The sequence below is a fragment of the Nycticebus coucang genome, chromosome 4 (genome assembly GCF_027406575.1).
Source record: "Nycticebus coucang isolate mNycCou1 chromosome 4, mNycCou1.pri, whole genome shotgun sequence".
NCBI lineage: Eukaryota > Metazoa > Chordata > Mammalia > Primates > Lorisidae > Nycticebus > Nycticebus coucang.
Window position 1 is genome coordinate 90,296,822 of NC_069783.1, and position 23,840 is coordinate 90,320,661.

Genomic DNA, 23,840 nt, shown 5'->3' on the forward strand with positions numbered 1-23,840 from the left:
ACTCTAGCCACCTTGACTGTCCTTAGTTCCCAACTCTTATTACCTCAACTCAAGGGGGCTACCAGGTCTTGATGGGATGACCCTTCCTAAAGCCATGAACTTTCTCCAGATAGTAAGTAGGCATAATTTTGTTTTCTATCTCTAAAGGATAATTGTCCTTTGTTGCCTGAAGTTCAATGTCTTAATATTTGTTAGGTATTTAAGGACAGATAAAGGATAGCAAGATAAAAAAAAATGTTTTTCAGACAGTGACTACCTGCTCTAGCCAAATATCACTAGAAAAAAGTGCATCCCCATCTTCATCTGCTGATGTTACAGGCTTAGAACTTTCACCATCATCTAGCCTAACACGGCCTTCTCCCTATACTGTGGTGTCACTGGGCTGCTCCTCCTCTTCTTTCTAGATAGAATGATTATCAGCAAAGGTCCAGAGGAGAGCTACAGTAAGGGAACTGGCACTTGGCAGTAATGAGGCTACAATCCGCCCCCACCCCTCCCAAGGCCTGCTAAAAGAGATTTATATAACTCCTAAAATTTCATAATGTGATAATGAAGGTGTCCAGGATATAGCCAAAATAAGTCATTATACCAAGAAGCAGGAAATTTTAAACTTCAATGAGAAAAAGCAGTCAACACTGAGATGACACAAATGTTGAAACTTCATGACAAGGATTTTAAAGCAGCCATCATAAACATGCTTCATTAAGCAATTATATATGTAATCTTGAAACATATAAAAAAATGAAAAAACCAAATAAAAAACAAATAAAAAAAAAAAACCTCAGTAAAGAAACAGATCTAAAGAAGAATCAAGTGGAAATTTTAGATCTGAACTAAACAATAACAAAAATAAAAATATTGCATTGGATGGCTCAAAAGCAGAATGGAGAGGAAAGAGGAAATAATCAGTGAACCTAAAGATAAAATAATAGAAAGTACCCAATCTGAAGAGCAAAGAGAAAACAAACTAGAGAAAAATTAAGAGAGCCTCAGGGACTTGTAGAAATACAATAAAAGATTTAATATTTGGGCCATTGGTGTCATGAAAGGAGAATGTGGATGGAGCTCAAAAAATATTCCAAGAAATAAGAAAATAATAATATGTTCCATAAAATGGGAAAAAACTTTTGCAAATCATGTATCTGATAGAGGCTTATATCTAGAACATATACAGAACTGCCATATCTCAATAACACAAATATCCCAATTTCTAAAATGTACAAAGGGTCTAAAACATTTCTCAAAAAAAGGAAAACCTCAGACACAAATGGTCAAAAAGCACATGAAATAATGTTTATGATTAACCACTAGGGAAATGCTAGTCAAAACCACAATGAAGTACCACTACATACCCACTAGGATGACGGCATGTGGAAAAACCCTTGTACACTACTAATTGGAATATAAAATAATGCAGCCACTATAGAAAAACAGTTTGGCAGTTCCTCAATGTAATCAATTTTGGACGAATAAGTAAACATATATTAGCCATAATCGTTATAACAATTATTATGATGCATATTATTTTTGATTGGGCCAGACTATCAGCTCTGTTTCCCTAATTCACTTACGTTAGTTTAAATGACTATTTAAAATAGGCTTGAACTGAAATTCAGTATGTAAAGTTCTTATCACATTGACTGGCATATACCATGTACTCAATAAATGAGAGCTATTAATCATTTGTTTGTAAACAAAGGAGATAAGGTTAAACTCTCCCCATGCCCTGCTCCAAAAAAGGGCAACATTCCAAGGTGTGAGAGGTTGAGTCTCTCTCCTAGGTGCTGAACAGCAAGCACCAGGCATGGATAGCTGTGCAAGGCCAGAAAGGTTACGTGGCAGCTCTCTTTAATCCTGACCATACAGAGCGCTTCATGCCCTGTGCAGCCTTCACTTCTTCCCAGTCCAGTTTGATGTCTGGAACCTCTTCTTCTGGCTCTGGATCCTTTCTCAAGGGTCCCTGGGGGGAGGCAACCACAATGGGCAGAGGGCCACATTCCTCCCGGAATTCCACAACATGAAGACCCTTCTTATCAGCCAGCTGTTGATGTGTTTCCTGGACAACATCAAATTGAGAACAACAGGTTAGGTCTATAAAGTACATCTGCAACTCAAAAAGCAGGAACTTCCATAAGCCAAAGGGAAGTCTTGTAAAAATATGTACAGCAGTGTGGGGGAACTGAAGTACCATTTTAGTCGATACTGGGTAATGTGTTTTGTGGCTAAACAAACAGTGACTTGTCATCAGTGGAGCCATCTCAGCCCCATCTCTTCATTCCTAACTAGAATGGAGGAAGGGCCTTGGCCACCGGTCTCATGTCTCTTGTTTTTCAAACCCTCCTAACTACCAATTCATGAGAAAAATAGGGCAGAGAAGACATCAAGAACCCTACAGGTATTAGTTAGCACCAAACTGGGAAACACTGCATAATAAATAAATTGGTTTCTTAAACAAAAAAATTACAAGACAAGCAAGAAGAGGGGAAACTATAGATTAACACTCTTAAAAACATAAAAACTTACAAAGTATTGACCTTTTTTGCAACCTGATTGAAATAAATTGTGAAAAAAATTTTTTTAAATCTGAAAAATATATATTTCCGTATGGACACTGGATATTTGATAACATGGGTTACTGTTGATTTTTCAGTTATGCTAATAGTATGGCAGGGTATATTTAATCCTTATTTTTTAGAGCTATATATTGAAATGTTTAGGGATGAAACAAATATCTGAGATCAGGTTTTAAAACAACTGGGACTGGTTGGGGATGGTACTGACAAAAACTAGTCACTACCTGGATGAGAGGGCTGTAGGAATTCATTATAGAAGGCCATGGAGGTCTGGAAACAGGCAGATAAATATAGTAGACAATTTATTTACAGTATACCTGGTATGTCCAATCCAATGATCCCAGACTTTATGGCTGCCTCATACTTTTCTAATTCTACATATGTTTGGAATTAAAAAGATATGGGCTATTTCATAAACAAAAGAAAATAAATAGGTGTATCTTATCAAAGTCATGTCACTTAAATTGGTGACATTTTTTCTTTGTGAGTGGCACACTAGGTAATGCAACTTTTTATGACCAATAGCATTTTAGAAGAGGTAATAAACACATGGTAATTCCATCAAAAGATTAGTACTAACAGAAAACAAACAAAAAAACACATAAAAGAAGAAGCCTACTAGATCATAAATATAACCTACCTAGACCCAACAATTAAACATCAAACAATTAAATTCCTAACAGTTAAGTATAAATTTAGAAGTGGTTTGAAGGATGTTTTACATAGTGTCAGCACACATAAAAGCTGTTCAAAAAAGACCTAAAGCCTTCTTTCTCCTTCAATTACTTTTCCTATTTTAAACAGCACATGTAAAATTATTCCACGGACCATTTTAACCAAAAATTGCCATCATCCTCTGAAGTGTCAGCAAACAGAGCCTACTGAGCCTACTGTTCATCCAGCTCTGTGAGATCTACCCATCCTTTTAAGGGACAGGCCATCCCTGCTGCGCAGCTAAGAGGGCTACCCACGAAGGGCCCACACAGTCACAGCTCTTCCCCTGGCATGGAGTACAGCGATTGCATGCTAGGCTTGGCTGAGGGAGGAAGCTAGGAATTGCCCCAGGGCTCCCACTTATGAGGAAGAATAAGTTGGCATATTAATATTCATAGTACCCTCCTAACCCAGGTGTCATTCTCAATTACCTATGTAAGCCACATGAAAACTGACTATGCTTCTCTCAACTAGAGAGGCGACCTAGGTTCTTTACCCTAATCTGAAGGAATTAAACTGGGAAATAGGCTGTTTATTTTACATTCCTACACTGTTGGAGGTTTAGAACAAGCATGCATTCTTTTCATAATAAAAAATAGATTGTAATTACTGGCTTATTAAAATACTGAGTTTTGAAACTTAAACCCATGAAGTCTTTTTTTAAAGGGTAATTGTCATTAACTAACTCTTCAGTGGATTTGACTAATCTGATGTAGCCATAGACAGAAAAGAATGCCCCAGTTTATGGGCCCTGGGAGAGCATCTCCAGGAGGCCCCATAGCCTCATGGTATCAACGCACACAAGGAAAGACAAACTAGAACTTCTGTTTCAGACCCCAGGGGTTACCTGTTGGGAGAGCCCACGGAAGAGGCATCGCATGAGGTTGAGCATGTTGACGGACCCAGAGACCTTGGCATACATGTCTTTGATGCCAATGAGCCGGCAGATGGTGGTGATGGCCCTGTGGCAGTGGAGGCCATAACCTAGAAAAGGGGGGAGACCCAGTGAAGCACAACCCGCTCACCTGCAGAAGGCACCAGTCACCCTGCTGGCTTTCACATGGATTTGGGTGCTGGGTTTGGGGAAACTGGTTCATCATTCTGGCTTCACTTCCCAGTGGGGTGACCCTCGGCAACTTAACTTCCAAGAGGCCACTAATTTAAATGGGATGCTATAAGGATTAAAGAGATTTTGTATATATACTTAAAATCTTAAAACACAGTGGGCAAAACACCAGGGCTGCTATGAAGATTAACAGAGACGCCTGAAAATTCTTGGCCCTCCCATACCCTTGTTAACTAAGGGTCGAGGGACACATTTGTTTTCATGCTCCCTGACTCCTCAGTTACCCTGAGCGGTAGCTCCACTCCTTCATCTTGGAAAAACTCTTTTTCTGGCTTTGGACCTGGATTTCCCCCTTCCTACTGGCTTGTCCATCTCCCCTCATTGCTGGCCTCTAAATCCTGGCTGGGTCTCCCCTCCAGCCACTTGCCTTACTCTTGTCCATCTGTAATCTCTTCTCTAGAAGAGCTTTAACACAAACCAAACACATCATTCCCTATTTAAAGCCTTTCACTTCCCACTATCCTCTGAATTAAAATAAATAATAAAATAAAACAAAATAAATACTAAAGCCTACAAAGCCCCTCATGCCTGAACCCTGCCCACCTCAGTGACGTCATCTGAGGACACACCCTCCTCATGCTGGCTTTCCCACCTCAGAGACTTTGCATGGAGTTTCCCTCAGACTGGAATGTCCTCTCAGCTTTCCCCCCTTGTCTCCTTCTCAGCCTTCAGGGTCTCAACCACTTGCTCCTCCTCAGAGGCCTTCTTTGACCACACTACTCAGGTGGCATCCTTCCTTCTGCTTCCCTCTCCCTGACTAATGCAGCACCCTGATGACAGCAGTCAGGCAATCAATGAAACCTGTTTATCCAATTTCTCCACAGTAGACTATGGGCTCCATGAAAGCCAGGATACTGTTTGTTTACTACTGTGTTCTCAGAGCCTAGATCAATACCTGACAAGTACGGGTGGGAATGTGGGAGAGCAAAAGACCCTTAATTTACACTGTAACATTTTTATTTGCCAGACATGAAACTTGGCACACAACTCTTCTGCTAAATTTAAAGCATAAGATTACTCAATAAGTTGCATATTACTGGTTTTTTAGCTTCTGATTTCTCATAGTGAAGAACTATGCCTTCTACCTCAAAGAGCTAATTAACTGTGGACTCCATTACTATGCCAGATCACACAAGAACTACAGAGTTAAGAGGGCAGCTAACAGGTAACAATGGAGTTCTTTGTTCTTCTGCTTGGACTTAACCACACACAGAACTTATACCCTTGTGTAAGCATAATGCCTCCACGTATGGATGTATCCAGATTCGCACACACTGAGAGAGGGGCACACGAAAGGGGGTGTAAGACAGACCCAAAACAGATCTAGCGTGCCACTGCTCACTGGATAACCCCAGGCAAAACTCTCTCTCTGCAGTACCTACTTAGCAGCACTGCTGGTGAGCATCATGGGTGGTGCATGTAAGACACTGGACCACAGGAAACACTATGAATGGCAGCCACTATTTTGCACATGAATAAATGTCCACACAATAGTAGTCACAGTACTGTGGTAATTATTTAATCGTACTTTGTGAACATTTCCAAATACAAACTATGCCAAAAATATTTGTTTAATTAAAGTTAAATTAGGGGTGGCGCCTGTGGCTCAGTCGGTAAGGCGCCGGCCCCATATACCGAGGGTGGCGGGTTCAAACCCGGCCCCAGCTGAACTGCAAACCAAAAAAAAAAAGTAGCCGGGCGTTGTGGCAGGCGCCTGTAGTCCCAGCTACTTGGGAGGCTGAGGCAAAAGTTAAATTAATGTGTGAATAATTTTTGGGAAATGCTTTGCAGTGCTGTGTGTGAAATTAACTACTGTACTGTAGCCAAAATAAAAGTGTTCCATGGTTAAATGAGTTTGGGAATGCAGCATTCTCTATCTCCCTTGGGAGATTCATGTTGCATAGCAGTATAATTCCATACTACTCCGTACGTGGAGGCATTAAATTGAAGACCATTAACATTCACAAAGACGCACATATTTTTTGCCTTTCCTTAATCCAGTTCTGCCACTTGGCATCCTTTCTGGATTTACACCTATTACTACCACAGAAATAGTAATGTATAGGAATACAGTTGAGGAGATGCCTATTCATGTTTAGGATATATCTATAGTATCATACTATTTTAACCTGAAATTAGAGTACTGAACTCCAATACACAGGAAATGGTTTAGATTACCTAGAAATCTAAAAATTGTAGCTTGGGTCAGAAGGGAATATTACAAAAAGTAACTTCTCTAATTAAGATTATAGCTGTTATTAAAAAATTATTCAAATGTGGGCGGCGCCTGTGGCTCAGTGAGTAAGGCGCCGGCCCCATATGCCAAGGGTGGCGGGTTCAGACCCAGCCCCGGCCAAACTGCAACAGAAAAATAGCTGGGCGTTGTGGTGGGCGCCTGTAGTCCCAGCTGCTCGGGAGGCTGAGGCAAGAGAATCGCGTAAGCCCAAGAGTTAGAGGTTGCTGTGAGCCGTGTGATGCCACGGCACTCTACCCGAGGGCGGTACAGTGAGACTCTGTCTCTACAAAAAAAAAAAAAAAAAAAATTATTCAAATGTAAATGTGTCTAAACCAACACTATCCAATATAAATATTATATAAGCCACAAATGGAAACAACATATGTGATTTTAAATGTTCTCATAGATACATCTTAAAAAGTTGAAAAAAAGTGAATTTTAATAATATATTTTATTAACCCAACATGTCCAAACATTATCATTTCAAAATATAATCAGTATAATATTTTTGAGATTATTTTACGATCTTTTTTTTTTCCTGTCAGGTCTTTGAAATCTGGTGTGCATTTGACACTTATAGCAGATCTCAATAGCCACATTTTAAGTGCTCCATTGCCAGGCTGGCTAGGAGCTACCATATCGGGCAGCATAGGTCTAAACCTTCACATAAAGGTGTTCGACTCAATACTTTTTCTAATGACAAAATAAATGTTTTTTATCAGGGATATGAATGATCATGGCTTCAAACTAAAGGCATGTTCTGCGGCATTAACACAATTAGTACTATATTTGATTTTGGTTTTTCTTGATTTAATTCCATGCTATAGCTCTTACAGAGTTGTGTAAGAGTTTATGTTTTATGTCTTCTGATCCAAACTTTTTGAAATTCATTTACCTGGGGTTATATAAAAATCATTTTTTATTGTAGAACTATAGGCAAAATGCAAATGAGAATGTTTAAGAATCAATTCTACATCCAAGTCCACCATAGCCCTTGCCACAGCCCATGATGCTGAACCCTGCTGAACCTTGACTTCCTGCCTTCTTATCCACAAGACAGAAGGGCCCCTTCTGCCTCCCTAGTGCTTAGCATAGCACCTGACTCACTGAAGACAATCACTCAATATTTGATGATGAGCAGTAAATGACTAGAACTGAATAAGCTCTAAGAATAGAAACATCTGGGCGGCACCTGTGGCTCAGTCAGTAAGGCGCCAGCCCCATATACCGAGGGTGGCAGGTTCAAACCCGGCCCCGGCCAAACTGCAACCAAAAAATAGCCAGGCATTGTGGCGGGTGCCTGTAGTCCCAGCTACTTGGGAGGCTGAGGCAAGAGAATCGCTTAAGCCCAGCAGTTGGAGGTTGCTGTGAGCTGTGTGAGGCCACAGCACTCTACCGAGGGCCAGAAAGTGAGACTCTGTCTCTACAAAAAAAAAAATTAAAAAAAAAGAATAGAAACATCTAACACACCATCAATGAATTTCCTCAGAAATCCTACTACTTACTCAATTGCTATTTCCTATTGACAATGTACTCTCCCCACCTAAAATTACTTCTAGAGCCAGTGCTCATAGGAACCTATGTAGCTTGACTATTTTTTATTTCCCAAGAGCCTTATACTTCTTAACTAGCTGGCCCTCTCCATCTTGGTGTTTTCAAGATGAGTTCAAATAATGATGAGCAAAAATAGATGAGAGAATGAAGCTGTTATAACTTCTTTGCCTTATTTCAACAAATGTTAAGAGTATTTTAATTACCTCTAGGTTGTTTCTTCATCTTGATATGTGTCCTTTTATATCTTAAAGAAATATCATGGAATACTAGAGGGTAAAAACACAAACACAGGAAAGATTAGGTGTGTGACTTTAATGCCCTTGCAAATACCACAAAGCCACACATACGACCCTCAACAGGCAGCACATGTTGTTCAAGAATGAATGATAAACTTAAAGTTCACTCATTCTACTAACCTTCTCGGGAGATTAAGTTTATTTTCACATTTTATATATTTGTAAGAAGGTAACAAAAAACAGAGAAACACAAAAATACTCATAGAGATACATTGCCATACATTTTAACTAGTGTAATTCCGAAAATTTTAAAAGATTAATACTCACTTGTATGGTCTTCATATCGTTCTATGTAATGCAAATAGTGAATTGCTTTGTTCTTTGCCTAGAAGAAAAATGTTTCTCTTAAATCTATTATTAAAATTTACATTTTCTCAAGGATTTCAAAAATGCTTTTTATAAAATGTTTTATTATAAAAATATCACTTATGCAAAAATTTTAGTATATACTTCTAAAAACATAAGGACTTATTAAAAAAAAAAAAACCAACATTTAAAAAACCCCATAACCACGATAGCATTATTATATCTAAAAAGATTAACAATAATTCCTTAGTATGTTCAAACTTTCTGTCAGTGTTCAAACTTCCACACTTCCACAGCCATCTAATAATTTTGGTAAGCAATCACAATCTAATAAAAATGACAAAGAATACAAGTACTTCTGAAACTGCTTTTTATGATACTATAAGTAACCTTTGACAACAGGCTGCATGGGTAGGTTCTGGGATGAATTATCTTGTGGTTCCCACAGCATCTAACACATAGCTTATTGATCTTTTACTGAATGCAACAAAGAAAAAAATGTACGTACTTTTCTGAAAGCATCTGCCCGTTCGGTGGCTTTCCCAATGGCAAAACCTTTAAACAAAAAAGCAAAAGTCTGCAAAGGGACATCAACTTGGCATTATAATGTGGCTTTCACCACATTTCAAGTTTTAGTACCTACAATATACTTCATACCATTTCATCTTTCCACCACCCACAAAAAAACCTGCAATCCAAAATCAATGACAAAGCATGAAACTACAGAGATCTGCTTATCTGTTCTGAGGCATTCTGGAAATACCACATTTGGATACATTTATGAAATCCAAGGTTAGATGTATATAATGGAACTAAGTATATTTAGTTTAAAAAAACTGAATGTGTTATAAATCACTAAGGCGAATGATTTTGGATGTTTTTAAAAATAGATAAAAATAACCAAAAAGGGTGAAAAAAACTACACACTAAAGGAAAACTGATTTCGTTGGAACTTCAAATGGAATTCATATTTCAATTAAATAGGAAATAAAATCAATGATTCTTCAGTTGTGAATGCTAATCCCATGAAATGAGGTTTATCACAAGTTATAGAAATGTTTCCACTATTTGCTTGAATAATTATCAATTATTTAGCTTGAAGAATGTATTTTGCTTTTAAACTGGAAACCACATAAATATTCAGTAATAGGGAAAAGGTTACAAAAATCAGCTATATATGGAACACTATGCAACTAGCACAGGCAATGAGGGGGAATCTGTTTATGTTAATATAGGAAGATCTTTGCTTCTAAAATACTTAAGCAAAAAAAAGCAAAGTGCAAAATTATGACTGTAATATGATCCCAATGTAGCTATTTTTAAAGATTTTTCGTGATAATATGAATACAAAATTCCTGTAAAGATACAAAAATAACTATTAAACATGATTTCCTTTGACAACACACTATCCACCTGGATTACTTCTGTTTTGCAAGTGTCAGTATGGTTTAACTAGGCAGTTTTCCAATTTTCTTTCCTTCAACATACATGTATACATTTCAAAATGAGAGGTCCACTACTGAAACTTAAAGAAAAATATAAGGAAAAAAATTTAAATGATCAGCAAATCTACAAATTGCGAGTAAACACTAATAACCTATCAGTGTATACCCTTCCAGTCTTTTCTTTGCATATAAACATTGTTTAAAAAAAAAAAAATCACATTGGATTAGAGCCTACTGGAAAAAAAAAAAAAAACTAAGATTATATTATACAGTCTTACATGCAGTTTTTTTTAATTTAGCATTTTTTTAAATAAGTAATTTTCCATAATTCCTTAGTGGCTATAGAATATTACAGTATATGGCTATACTGTTTTTATAACCACAGCCCTAATAATATTTGTGTTAATATTACTAAACTATTAGAGTTTTTTCCTCTTAATTTTTTTTTTCTCTCTAAGGGCTTTCACGGGTTTACCACAAAGTTTATGATCCCAAATCAATAAAAGGTTTTAGTAAGTAGAAACGGTCTGGCCAGCAGCAAGAACTCAAGGACTCCACAACATGGCCTGTCCTCTGCTGCACCACCACCACTGCAGAATTCGTCATGCCCATTTACCTGCTGCTCCTTGTCCATTTCCCACAGCAACCAGGACACGAACTGACTTCTTTCTCCCCTCTCTTGCTGTCATATTGAAAACATTTCTTACCTAAAAGACAAAATGTCTCATAAATATTATACCTTAAGAAAATTCTGAAGTAGGGTACTAGAGGGACCTGCCTTCCTTATACATGCGTGTGGTGAAAAAGTCACATTATCCTCCAATGCTGTGAGCACAAACAACAAACTTTCTCTAAATGAAACCTCCCTCTGGAGGTTCTTTAAAGGAATTTGAAACTATACAACTCAATATACCCTACTTTTTTGTTTGTTTTTGTTTTTTTAGACACAGGGTCTAGCTCTGTTGCTCAGGTTAGAGTGCAGTGACCCAATCATAGTTCACTGACCTCAAATTCTTGGGTGTAAGTGATGCTCCCAGGTTAGCCTCCCAAGTAGCTGAGACTACAGGCACATGCCACCACACCTAGCTAATTATTTTATTATTTTTTATAGAGACAGGTCTAACTAAGTTGCCTAGGCTGGTCTCAAAACTCCTGGCCTCAAGCAATATTCCTGCCAAAGCCTCCCAAAGGTAGGGGAGCTTCCTTCGGGAAGGAAGGGGGAGCTGCCTTGTCCAGCCACACAAAATACACTCTACCTTAATGAATGTACCACAAGAAAGAAAAACAAGATGTTAAAGTAGGAAAAAATGTGCACCTTAAAAATTATGAAATGTGCTGGGCATGTAATCCTAGCACTTTGGGAGGCCGAGGAGGGTAGACTGCCTGAGCTCAGGAGTTGGAGACCAGCCTGAACAATAGCAAGATTCCGTCTCTACTAAAAATAGAAAAACTGGGCAAGAGGATCACTTGAGCCCAAGAGTTTGAGATTGATGAGCTATGACGCCCTGGCACTCTACCAAGGGTGACAAAATGAGATTCTGTCTCAAAAAAAGAAAAAAAGAAAGAAAGAAATTATGAAATGCACAGAAATAATTATCACAGGGCTGAATCACTATGCTAAGGATTAAGTTCAATTGAGAACAGAAAATTCTGGAAATACCTACTTATTCTGAACTATAAGAAAATCTGTATTTTGAGGGGTGTGTGCATATTTAAAAGGCTGGAAACTATGGACTGTTAACTAAACTGTTCACATAGCAGCTGGCTCTCTGATTCGTAGTGGCCCCTTTCCCATAAAATGAGGTTAAAAAGAAAAGGAACTTGGAGTCCACCCCCATGGATAATCTTACAGAAAATCACCCATATATATAAAAATTCTCCAAAGGGATTAAATTTCAAAAGCTGTCAGATGGGATACCAAAGACATTACTTAAAAACGTATTTTAAATTCTATAATGCAGTAGATATTGAAGAAACAATATATATATTCAGAAAGGCTCACACACAAACTCAATGAACTATTCCACATGGTGTTTAACATCAGTTAAGTATTCAGTATCAGCTCAAAGGCAAGTTGGCTCTTTTAGACAGTGCTCTGAAAAGTGATTACAGTTTACTTAATATGGGCTTCAGTTTCAAGGACCTACAAGCAGCCTCGAGCCCATTCTCCATCAAGAACAGGACATTCACCACAGCTATAAGCTTTCTACCCCTTCCCCATGGCTCCTCCCAATCTTAGCTCCTGAACTGAGTGTTGGATACAGCTGATTTATAATTTAAGAATAGATTGCTAATGCTACTTTAGCTTTAGTAAGGAGGAAATTTAAACCTAATACCCAAATTCTGTAATTAACAATACTATCAAAGTTACCTTGTCATAAGACCTCAATCTGGTAGCCTCCCCCAAATGGGCAGCAATCAGGAGGGCCAATTAACAGGTAACTGAAATTAAAGCTGCATTATTTCCTTACTCAAATCAGCTCTGTGTCACAGAAACCATCATGCATCAAAGGCTTTTCCTCACAGTTCCTCTTGCCCTATCTCTGTCCCACCCACCCACCTATCTGAAGGCTTAACTAGGTATTTAATGCAACACGCCTACCTCAAGTACCCTGGTATCAAAATCCTCGTATGTTTCTGTAGGGAGAAAAGAAAAAAACATACATATTGAATGTGTCTATACCATCAACACATGAAAACATGTTTCAACACAAGCACCACCACAGACTTTTAACTGAGAAAGAATTTCCTATCTTTTGGTACCACTCTGAAGGTCATAGTCTACTTATCACTAGAGACTGTTCCACCACTGACTCAGAAACTCAGTCACTTATCTGCCTGACTACAACATCCTCCTCCTCAAGCTCTCTCACTTATCAGCTCCTCAGCACCTCTAGCACTACTTTCCCTTCTGGCCCCCGCCAGTCTTCCTGGCCTCTCTCACTTTGCCAAGGCACCACAGTCCATCATTTCTACTAGATTTGTGGAAACACACACATTTAAGGCTTTGAGGTCAGGTGCAGTCTCCCCAACTTGGCTTGAATCTATGCAAGTGTCCATCCACACCTGGCCTGCTTGGTCTTGCTGGAGAGAAGCCCAAGCAAAGTACATACACAAGCCACTAAAAATTCATGGTTTCCAATTCAATCAAATCCTCCATTCAGCCTGTAGACTTTTATGTTCTTTTAGTTAGGTCTCTTTCTGCTCACTAAGCAGCCACCAATTCAAGTAGTCTCTATGTTCTTTTATTTTTTACAACTCAAACTATAAAAAATTTCAATCATATAAATATTAAACAGCAGAATGAAAGCATTTAAGTACTCATTATATCAGCTTTAATAAATGCATGTATCATCTCATAGCCAATCTTCTTTCCTCTAAATTCTGCCCAACTCCCACCCCACTGGATAATTTTAAAGCCAATTCCAGATTTGCTACCATTTCATAAAGAAATGTTCTGCTGGTCATGCTCATCAGTGCCCTCATCTCATTTTCAGAAGATGACTCCATCTCTTCCTTACAGATGAACTGCAGCCACCAGATACCGTACAACACCCTCACCTTTCCACTATCAACAAAAGAGACTCACCTGTATCTGTACCTTGCTCCTCCTTCTGTTAAACAAACTGGCCCATTTATCCTAGAATCTGGAGTCCTTGTTAGTGACTTAAATTTTGTTCATGAATTTTGTTCTCTCCATCCCATACCTTCATCCCTCAACTAAAGCATTTTGCTCAAATCTAAGCGTGTTTGCCTGAATCTCTCCATCTCAACCTTTCCCCTAATTACTGAATCAAAATTCTAAAGAAAGCAGTCAAGCTTTGCCTAACTTCCTCTTCGCCCATTCATTGGCAAGAATAAGTTTTTACTTTCTTTACATATTAAAGAGAGGGAAAATTTTTATTTTCTAATTTAACCTAAGTATTATCAATTTTTGTTTCATGTGTGCTTTTATGAGGGTTTATGACAACTATTTAGCTTGTTGACTTCTATTATTGGAACACCATCCCCAAGCCATGCTACTCCATAGGTACCCCTGCAGCCAATTGTTTGGAAAACATTGCATCCCACAAGCAGCTCCTATAGATAACGTAATGCACATCACACACATTTAAGGCTTTGAGGTCAGGTGCAGTAGCTCACACCTACAAATCTAGCACTCTGGGAGGTTGAGGTGAGTGGATCACTTGAGATCGGGAGTTTGAGATCAACCTGAGCAAGAGCAAGACCCTGTCTCTACCAAAAAGGAAAATAGAAAAACTAGTTGGTCATCATGGCGGGTGTTGTAATCCCAGCTATTTGGGAAGCAAGAGGATGGCTTTAAGAGTTTAAAGTTACTGTGAGATATGATGATGCCACAGCACTCTACCCAGAGTGACAAAGTGAGACTCTGTCTCAAAAAAAAAAAAAGACTTTGAGAATCCACGTAATAAAGATAGTAGGAACCCACTGCTTTCCATCCTGTTGCAATACTTGTTGGTTATGGCCCTCTACGATTCCATAAAATATAGTTGGGATAATGTGATACTCAAGTCTTTCTGTGGGAAAGAAGTCTAAATAGACAAATACCATTTGAAGGAAATTCCAAAATACAAGTATTCTCTTTGTCACAAAGGCAAGCAAAACTAGGACTTTGCTACCTCCATTGGGACCAGGGTCAGGGGGACCAAGACTGACACCGCCCCACGAATTTCCGCTCCATCCTCGCACTCGTTTAACCTTCATCTTCCTCTTGCGGTCCCACTCTTCTCTCTGCTGAATCATCTCAGCCTCTATTTTCTCCTGCTCTTCCTTGCTTCTTTGGGCAATGGTCTGCACTGCTCCATTTTTCATAAGAGGGGCATTCAGACCAGGCCACAGGAAACCGTAGTGCCCTGAAGGTTTAACAATATGAACAAGAAATTTTTAAAAGCTTCATTCTTCAAGTGTTAAAATGCTAGGCACCGTACGTACATAAAATGACACCCTGTTAGTGGAAATTTCAGCTAATACAATCACTTTGCAGGTCACTTGCCACTATCAAAATTTTAAACGTACCTTACTCTGACAGCTACTAATTCCATTTTCCGGTATGACCTACAAACACTTACCTGCAGGTACAAAGCATATGTGTGCTTGGACAAGGATATCCACTCAAAGGTTATTTGTAAAGGCAAAAAACACAAGTAATCCAAATGTTCAGCAATTCTGGAATGGTTAAATGGACCATGGCACATCAAACATGTAAAACATTCTGCACTAAACTGAAAGAATGAGGAAGCCCTCTAGGTTCTAATATGGAATGAGTCCCAATACCTATTATTAAGTGAAAAAAGTAAACTGTAAGACAGGATGTACCATATGATCTAATTTAATTACTTTTAAAAAGAAGAGAATACATATGTCTTTTAGGGTATTTAAGTATATAAAAGTATTAAAAATACTGATGAGAACACACCAAAATGAGACTGGTAGTTTTCTCAGAAGACTGTGGGACTGGAAAAGACAAAAGGGACATCAAGAGGGGCTTTAGTCTCTCTAAAATCCTTTTTCTTTTCTTTTCTTTCTTTCTTTTTTTTACTGAGAAGGTATACATACATGATTATTTTTAAAAATAAATGTTAAGAAAATAAAGTAAGATACAAGGTAAGTTATAAAGAAGAACATGCAAGCAGGCATGTGATGCTAGAAGTGCAGTGCATGGTGTTTTCTTTTTTTTTTTTTGTAGAGACAGAGTCTCACTTTATGGCCCTTGGTAGAGTGCCGTGGCCTCACACAGCTCACAGCAACCTCCAACTCCCGGGCTTAAGCGATTCTCTTGCCTCAGCCTCCCAAGTAGCTGGGACTACAGGCACCCACCACAACGCCCGGCTATTTTTTGGTTGCAGTTTGGCCGGGGCCGGGTTCGAACCCGCCACCCTGGGTATATGGGGCCGGCGCCTTACCGACTGAGCCACAGGCGCCACCCGCATGGTGTTTTCTTTATTCCTAAAAGGCTGTTACTAACAAAGATGATCTGTCATAACCACAGCACAAACTAGGCGGATTTAAGAACACTGCACTATTTTTACACTTCAAAAAATGTGAGTGTAAACAATCATCCTAGGGGTCAGCAAAGGAAGGCCCACAGCCAAATCCAGCCCACCAATGTTTTTGTAAATAAAGTTTTGTTGGAACACAATTATGCCCATTCAATTATGTATTGCCTATGGCTATCTCTGTGTTACAACATTAGAGCTGAGTAGCTACAAAACAGACCATGTAATTTGCAAAGCTGAAAATATTTACTATTGGGCAGCACCTGTGACTCAGTGGGTAGGGCGCTGGCCCCATATACCAAAGGTGGCAGGTTCGAACCTGGCCCCGGCCAAACTGCACAAAATAATAGCCAGGCATTGTGGCAGGCACCTGTGGTCCCAGCTACTCAGGAGGCTGAAGCAAGAGAATTGCCTAAGCCCAGGAGTTGGAGGTTGCTGTGAGCTGTGATGCCACAGCACTCTACCGAGGGCAATGAAGTGAGACCCTATCTCTAAAAAAAAAGAAAGAAAAGAAAATATTTACTATCTTCCCTTTGCAGAGAAAACTGCCAACTCTCCATTTATTCCACCTCCTATCAATGAATTGGAAGCTTTTTGAGGGCAGCGACTGTTATAAGAGACGCCACACAAGGATATCGAGTGCTTACTGAATGAATAACTAAATGAATGAATCCTTCTCTATGGGATTTTTCTCCCCTAGAATTATTGAGCAATGAGTAAGTTATGAATTCTAAAGCCATAGATCCTACTGTCCTGCATAACAAATGTTTTGATCCTTCTAGTTTATAAAACACCTATAAAATCTAGGAGGGGTAACTTAAAAAGTATTTTAGATGTTTTTATAAATAAGTTTACCTTCGCCAATGATCTGACCCCTGTTCAAATCCTTTCTTCTCTTTTTCTTAGTTCTTTTGCCTCTTCCTTTTCTTGCTCCAGCACCAGTCTCTGCTAGAGCACCTTTCCATAGCTCATCTGCTGTTACTGTAATGAAAAAGGATTATTTCTTAATTCTGTAGTTTTCAAGCAATGATTTACAGTCTCCTACTGAATAAAAAGTGAGACTCCAGAGGAAGCCAGCTTTACACTCATCACTAAGGTAATGAAAGCAAAATTAGATCATTCTTTGTGTCACACAGCTACATGCAGAAAGCCGAAAAGAAAGCAATTCTATTATTTTCCCCCACAAAAGAAAGCCAACATTTAAATCCCAGTTACTAACCAGTACATTTTCTTCCCCGACATTTATCAACTACTACATAGGTCTCTTCCCTGACCTCTTGCCTCCATTATAACCAGTAAGATAACCAACTATCCTTTTCTAATATAGGTTTCTTAGTCCAAACAAGAATCCACATTTCAACTCAAACCCATAAATCTGGAACAGAATCTATGGTTATAAAATCAATTATTCCACTATAAATTTATTTAATAAAGAATGAGAGCCACACAAATGCAATACTAGTCAAAAATCTAAGATACATACATATCTATATGCCAGAAATACTAAACATTCTAGAAGACAAATGAGTATCTTCACTCTCTTCTTATGAACCCTAAAAGGCTTTACCTTGATCCTCCAGGTAGATAAAATCAAAAGGGAAAATCAGATTTATAATATTTTTAAATGCTTTATATCTGGATAGTATCCAATTTTTCAAAACATACATACATATTACAGCTGGTCTTTACCAGTGAAGCTCAGGAAAATAAGATTCCATATCACATGCTGCTTTGAACAGCCTTGATGAGAACAAAAAATTATTAGTAAGTTCAAATTTTAGGCCAACACTAATTTGCTAAAAGGACCACAGTTTCAAAATAAAAGTACCAACCTCAAACTACCTCTCATTAAAGACGTGATTGCCCGAGAACTGCTTTGGTACCTATAAATGCCACAGAAAACTTAAAAGTTCACTAGTAAAGGAGGCATACTAAGAGGTCAATCAATAAGTTTCCTTCACTCAGGATCAAAGTAAATAACTCATTAAGACTAAAAGGGATTCATTTTAAAAAGAACTTGACATTGAGACAAAAATGTAAAAGACTGATTAAGAGTTTAGCTCTTTTTTTACATATTATAAGAGGAAAATAAAATTCCTAAATATATTTGAAAAGTTATTAGTCAACTTTTGAATGCCATTATGCAATTTTAAATGTTTTAATCATTTTTCAGATTATAAATCAGTTATTTTTAAAAATCTGGTAAACAGAATATAATTATAATCCCATTACCACTGTTTTATCAGAATGTATATTCTGCCTTTTCCTTTATACATGCATGTATACATGAATATATATGTTTGTGTTAAACAAAACTGAAACTATACAACTGTACAATTTTGTTTTCTGTCATTTTACTTAATATCACATTGTAAGCCATTTCCCGTATTCTTTTTTTTTTTATTTCCCATATTCTTAAATGTTTTTCATGAACATGATTTGTGAATGGCTGCAAGTTGAATTAAGTTCTTTTAATAGAGATTTTACTATTTTTACATCAGGTCTAAGATTCTAACTAACTAAAAAAGGCCAGTTAAAATGATATACTATTTCAATTCTTTCTCAGTTTCTGGAAGAGCATAAGTATGCCAATATAAATACCTGTTGACTATCATAGTTTAAAAAAACCAGATTCATGTTTTAAATATATGCATACAAACACACACATAAAATCCACTACACTGTATAATTTGATATACTGAATTACTGCTCTCTTGATCATGCTAAGGAACACTGCTTGCTAATTTGAATAAAAGGGATTTAATTGGTGGGCCCTCTACAGCAGAGGGATAAGTTTGTAAGTACAGTGATAAATATTCTTAGGAAATCTTAATGAGTTTTGAAAATTTTTGACTTCTTATTTCTTGGTGATTTATAAAATCAAAGACTATTTTCTAGGAAACAGCAAAAACTAGCCCTATTCTAGTTTCAATTGAGTTCAGCACATTGGAGCTAATCTCAATATGATTTGGAGCAACAAACTCACAAGGGCATCGTATACTTGAGGAAGAACATAGGCTAACAAGAGCGTCAGAAGTAGGTGTGGGACAACCAGAAAGACAAGGGTCTCAGAGGGTCAGGGGCACCTCTATAATAATAAGAATTAGAGAAAAGACTTTTTAGAACAGGGAAAGGACTATTAAAACAAAATTCCAAGTCTTGTAAATTTAATATACTCCCTCCTAGAATATATTTTCCAATTTTTTGGAATACAAAACTCTTAGAAAATCTACCATTACTTATGACTGTGAAGAGGGGTACCACTTAGTGGGCGTGCAAGACCAGCACTGCACTGATGGGGCCTGGAGCAGTGCACTACCATTCTGCAAACTGATCCAGGAAGCTCCCAAACCAGCTCTACTGACTGAGTGTGAGAAGGTACTCCTGGCCTTTCAGGACAGTAAGGATCTTTGTAAACCCACAGAAAACATCATGCAACAATTAAAGGAAAATGACTTGACAATGGAAGAAAAGAACTATTCTCTAGTAACGATAAAAGCTCAGTTGAAGGCAAAAATTCAGTAACACTGCAGTTGAACAGATTGGTAATAGTAAAACATCTATGAATAAATTTTCCTCTTGGTTCTGAAATTAAAAAACCAAAAACCTCTTAGAAAAAACTGAGGCTACGGGCACTAACAGAAGGAACTAAAGGCACCAGTTCTATCCCTTCTCTTTTCTCTCCATCTAAATCTGCAGGTACACCTAACCCTATGTTTCTTAATCCCCCGCACACCTGATCCTCTTTTCTGTGTTGCTAAACAAATGACCTAGTAACTCTAAATTAAAGTGATCTGTCTCCATACAAAGAAATACTCTATGGTCATAACATCGCACTGGAGAAGCCTATGGGAAATGAGCAAATATATATATAGCTGCATTGAAAAAGTCAGCAAACCCAGTTTTTCAAAGTAGTAGGAATGCAGGTGATTTTCTCTTCTTTGAGTTTTCTATATTTACTTAATATTCTAGGCTAATCATTAATTGCCTTTATAATCCTAATTTTTTAATCTGCCTAATGCTGAGTTGTGAATTCAACCTCCACTTATTGCCTAATGAGCTAATTTTAGTTCAGATTAAACTCTTCCAAACACTATTACAAATAAGAGTAGCATTAATGAACAATGACTCTTATAAAATAACTTTTCCTGACTAGATGTTCTAACTCCTCCACTAAGGCACAACTAAAAACAAACTGTGAGTGTACTCCTGGTATAAACCTGTATCAGCAGCGGATCCAGGCCTTGAATCAATATCCTGTAGGCCTAGATGTCCTAAATAAGGAGATTAAAGTAAACTAATGCTTCCCAAAGTATAAATACAACTGGTATCATATGAGATAATTCTAGGAGATACATTAAGGAACATTTTTATTTTAATAGTACATTATAAACTAATCACTAAAATGTTCACTGTGGCCATTCTACATACATTTAGTGAAGAAACTATATGGTCTATACTGCTGGCCCATCCAGTTAGTGGGAGAAGAAACATAGCATTGCGTCTGCAGCGCATGGCTCAGGCTGGTGTACTGATGGTTGTCTCTGGTTCCCAATGATGAACCTGTGGGCAGAAGGAATCAAAGTTTGAGTCAGATGCTTCCTGGCTGTAGAGAAACACGGCCAGCACCAAATGATCATTACCAATAAAATGCCAATTTTAAGATCAGATTCTGAAGACAATCTTCGTTTAAAAAAAAAAACAAACAAAATTTTTGACCAATAACAACCTAAATACCCATCCTAGTTGGAGCAGTTACAGTTCATCCACACACCAGATACAGCTGCCTAAAGAAATAGACCTGTCCACACAGGGTTTCTTTTTTTTTTTTTTTTGAGACAGAGTCTTACTCTGTCACCCTCGGTAGAGTGCCACGGAGTCACAGCTCACAGCAAGCTCCAACTCTTGGCCCAAGCCATTCTCTTGCCTCACCCTACTGAGCAGCTGGAACTACAGGCGCCCACCACAACACCCGGCTATTTTTTGTTGCAGTTGCCACTGCTGTTCTAGCTAGCCGGGGCTGGGTTTGAACCCGCCACTATCGGCATATGAAACTGGCACCCTACCCACTAAGCCACAGGCGCCACCCACACACAGGGTTTCTGGACTGCATTATCCAACTTGAAGTTCAGCAGTCTACTCTGGGCAAATGGCACCCTCTACTGTATGCAGCCAGGCAATGTACTGATGTGGAAAGACCTGTAACTAACCAGGTGAGAACAAGGTGCAGGACAGCATGTAGGTTATCCCACTTTTCATGTTTAAAAACAAAGAGGGGGGTGTGAATATATTTATTCTATAGACTTAAGTCTAGAAAGTGCTAATTCTGGTTGTCTCTAGGGAAGAAAACTGACACATTTAATATTGGATATAATATTGGATATAAGGGACTTCCTTTTTTATTTTTTTCACTATATGAAAATGTATCAAGCCCACAGATGGTGGTGTCCTGGAAAAGAGCAGAGTGAGAAAATCTGTACATGAAAGTGCTTTGTGTTTCAACAGAGAGACTGGTGACTACAAGAAAAGTGATGAAGGGCATTAAAATAGCTCTTGAGAGATAAAAGGTTATCTAAGGGTTTTGGGCTTGAAAACTGGAAAACCAGAGTGACAACAGCTATTTTCAAGTTTACACAAAGTTATAAAGAAGATAGTAACAGCTGCTTCATTGCCACAGAGAGGCCACACAACAGAAATTATCCTATATAGCAATAAGGCTTTGGTTAAGCAAAGGGAGAAATATAGTATTAAATGGCTGCAGTAAACTATCGAAATATCTCCACTGCCTACAGACACTAAAATAAAGGAAAAATCTCCTTTTAATCACTAAAGTTCACTTAATCCAAACTTTTCCTTTTACAAAATAAGAAACTTAGGCCTATGAGGTTAGGCACTTGCCAAAAGTCACAAGACTAGTTAGAAAATGGGATTTAGACACCAACTGCAATTCCATTCAAGGACATGGATGTAGACCTTAGATGACATACTTAAGGTCCCTCTAGACCCATGAGCTTACTTAATCAGCCTACAAAAAGTACACAGAAAATAGTGCCTTTTCATTTCAAATATACTGAGGACTTCCACTGTCATTGTAACTCCCATTATGCAGGACATTTTAGCTTTTCTTGTATGTTCCTTATTTTAACAAAATATCTTACTTAATATTAATTTAATATCTATTAAGATATTTAATCTCGCCTTGTGTAATATTGCAGTCTTTAACATGACTCAAGACTGTAAAGCTCATTACTATCAGGTTTAGAATTCTTTAATCTTTCTCAAAAAACTGAAATACTATTCACAACTAATACTGTACTTAGCCTCAAAAGGTCCAAATTATCAAAAGTAGAAACTGACTTCAAAGTAGAATCTTTGTAAGCGGATTACCCATGAACTATAACAAACTCATCAACACACAGAGGTGGTCAACATAAAGAACTAGGCCCACTATACTGATATGTACATGTGGTGCATTACTAATTTCGGACCATGAAGTCCCTGTCTCCAAAGTAGTCTAAGCCCAGGAAGCCCCATCATGTGGGTCTCCTCAAAGACATAAACTCTGCATTCAAGGTTTCATTTCAGTGTTTTTAACCAAGTTCACCATAAAGAACTTTTTTCTAATTAAAGTCTTTTCTATTAAATCAAACTAGCGACCAGTGATGTGTATGAGGCTTTGCAAAAATTACTGCTATGTTTCTAATCAATCTGTTGTAATAATTAGGAAAATATAATCATAGGAACTAAGGAAACCAAGCAATATTTTTAAAACAAGGCAATTATTAATTCTAGGAAAAAGAAAATGTAGAAAAATGTAATGATAGAATACTACCTAACTCAACTGTGAATACATAACCTTAATAATGAAAACACTGCCCAGAGATTCAAACAAAATTAAGCTTATAACTATGTCAGGAGAAAGTAGGGACAATAAAGTAAGAGTTAACTTTTCAATTAGCATAACAATGTTAATAAAAGAAAATATTTGGAAATATGACCAGAAGAAAGCTGGAAGAGTGAAAAGTTACCATTGAATAAGGAGGAGCGGCAGAAAAGAGAATTGGTTTGAAAATATAAACCTTTACAGGCTGGGTGCAGTGGCTCACACCTACAATCCTAGCACTCTGGGAGGGCCAGACAGGAAGATTGGTTCAGCAACAACGAGACTTCATCTCTACTAAAAACAGAAAAACTGAGACAAGAGGATCGCTTGAACCCAAGAACTTGAGGTTGCTATAAACTATAATGCCATGGCATTCTAGTCAGGGCAACAGAGTGAGACTCTGTCTTAAAAAAAAAGTATACATAAACCTTTTCATATTCTTTGGACGTTCAATATTTTAAAATATAATACAATTTGAAGTAAGGACTACTATTTCTAATTTATAGACAAGGAAACTGAGGCTCCACAGGGTGATGTATAAACCTGGTTGTATTACACCTGGTTGCAAAGATAGTGGTAGAGCAGAGAATTCTGCCTCATTCCAACGGTCAGCACTCAGCTATCCCCACCCAGGGCCTTCTCCAGAGCTACAGTGCTCCTCTCTGGTTTTCCTCACAAAAGCCTTCTCCA

The 23,840-nt window shown here is 38.0% G+C and overlaps 1 protein-coding gene across 1 annotated transcript in view; it reads right to left on the minus strand.

Moving 5' to 3' along the window:
• Positions 1-599: 599 nt before the first annotated feature.
• MRPS5 (mitochondrial ribosomal protein S5) overlaps positions 600-23,840 on the minus strand; it is a 28,067-nt gene continuing 4,826 nt past the window's right edge. Inside the window, exons 3-12 of the mRNA XM_053590192.1 lie at positions 20,699-20,830; positions 17,123-17,248; positions 14,891-15,124; positions 12,853-12,887; positions 10,867-10,957; positions 9,314-9,360; positions 8,767-8,824; positions 8,407-8,469; positions 4,135-4,271; positions 600-2,056 (exon numbers count right to left, since the gene is read on the minus strand). Of these exons, the coding sequence (XP_053446167.1) occupies positions 1,832-2,056; positions 4,135-4,271; positions 8,407-8,469; positions 8,767-8,824; positions 9,314-9,360; positions 10,867-10,957; positions 12,853-12,887; positions 14,891-15,124; positions 17,123-17,248; positions 20,699-20,830 (1,148 nt within the window). The 3' untranslated portion in view covers positions 600-1,831. The remainder of the gene's footprint in view (positions 2,057-4,134; positions 4,272-8,406; positions 8,470-8,766; positions 8,825-9,313; positions 9,361-10,866; positions 10,958-12,852; positions 12,888-14,890; positions 15,125-17,122; positions 17,249-20,698; positions 20,831-23,840) is intronic.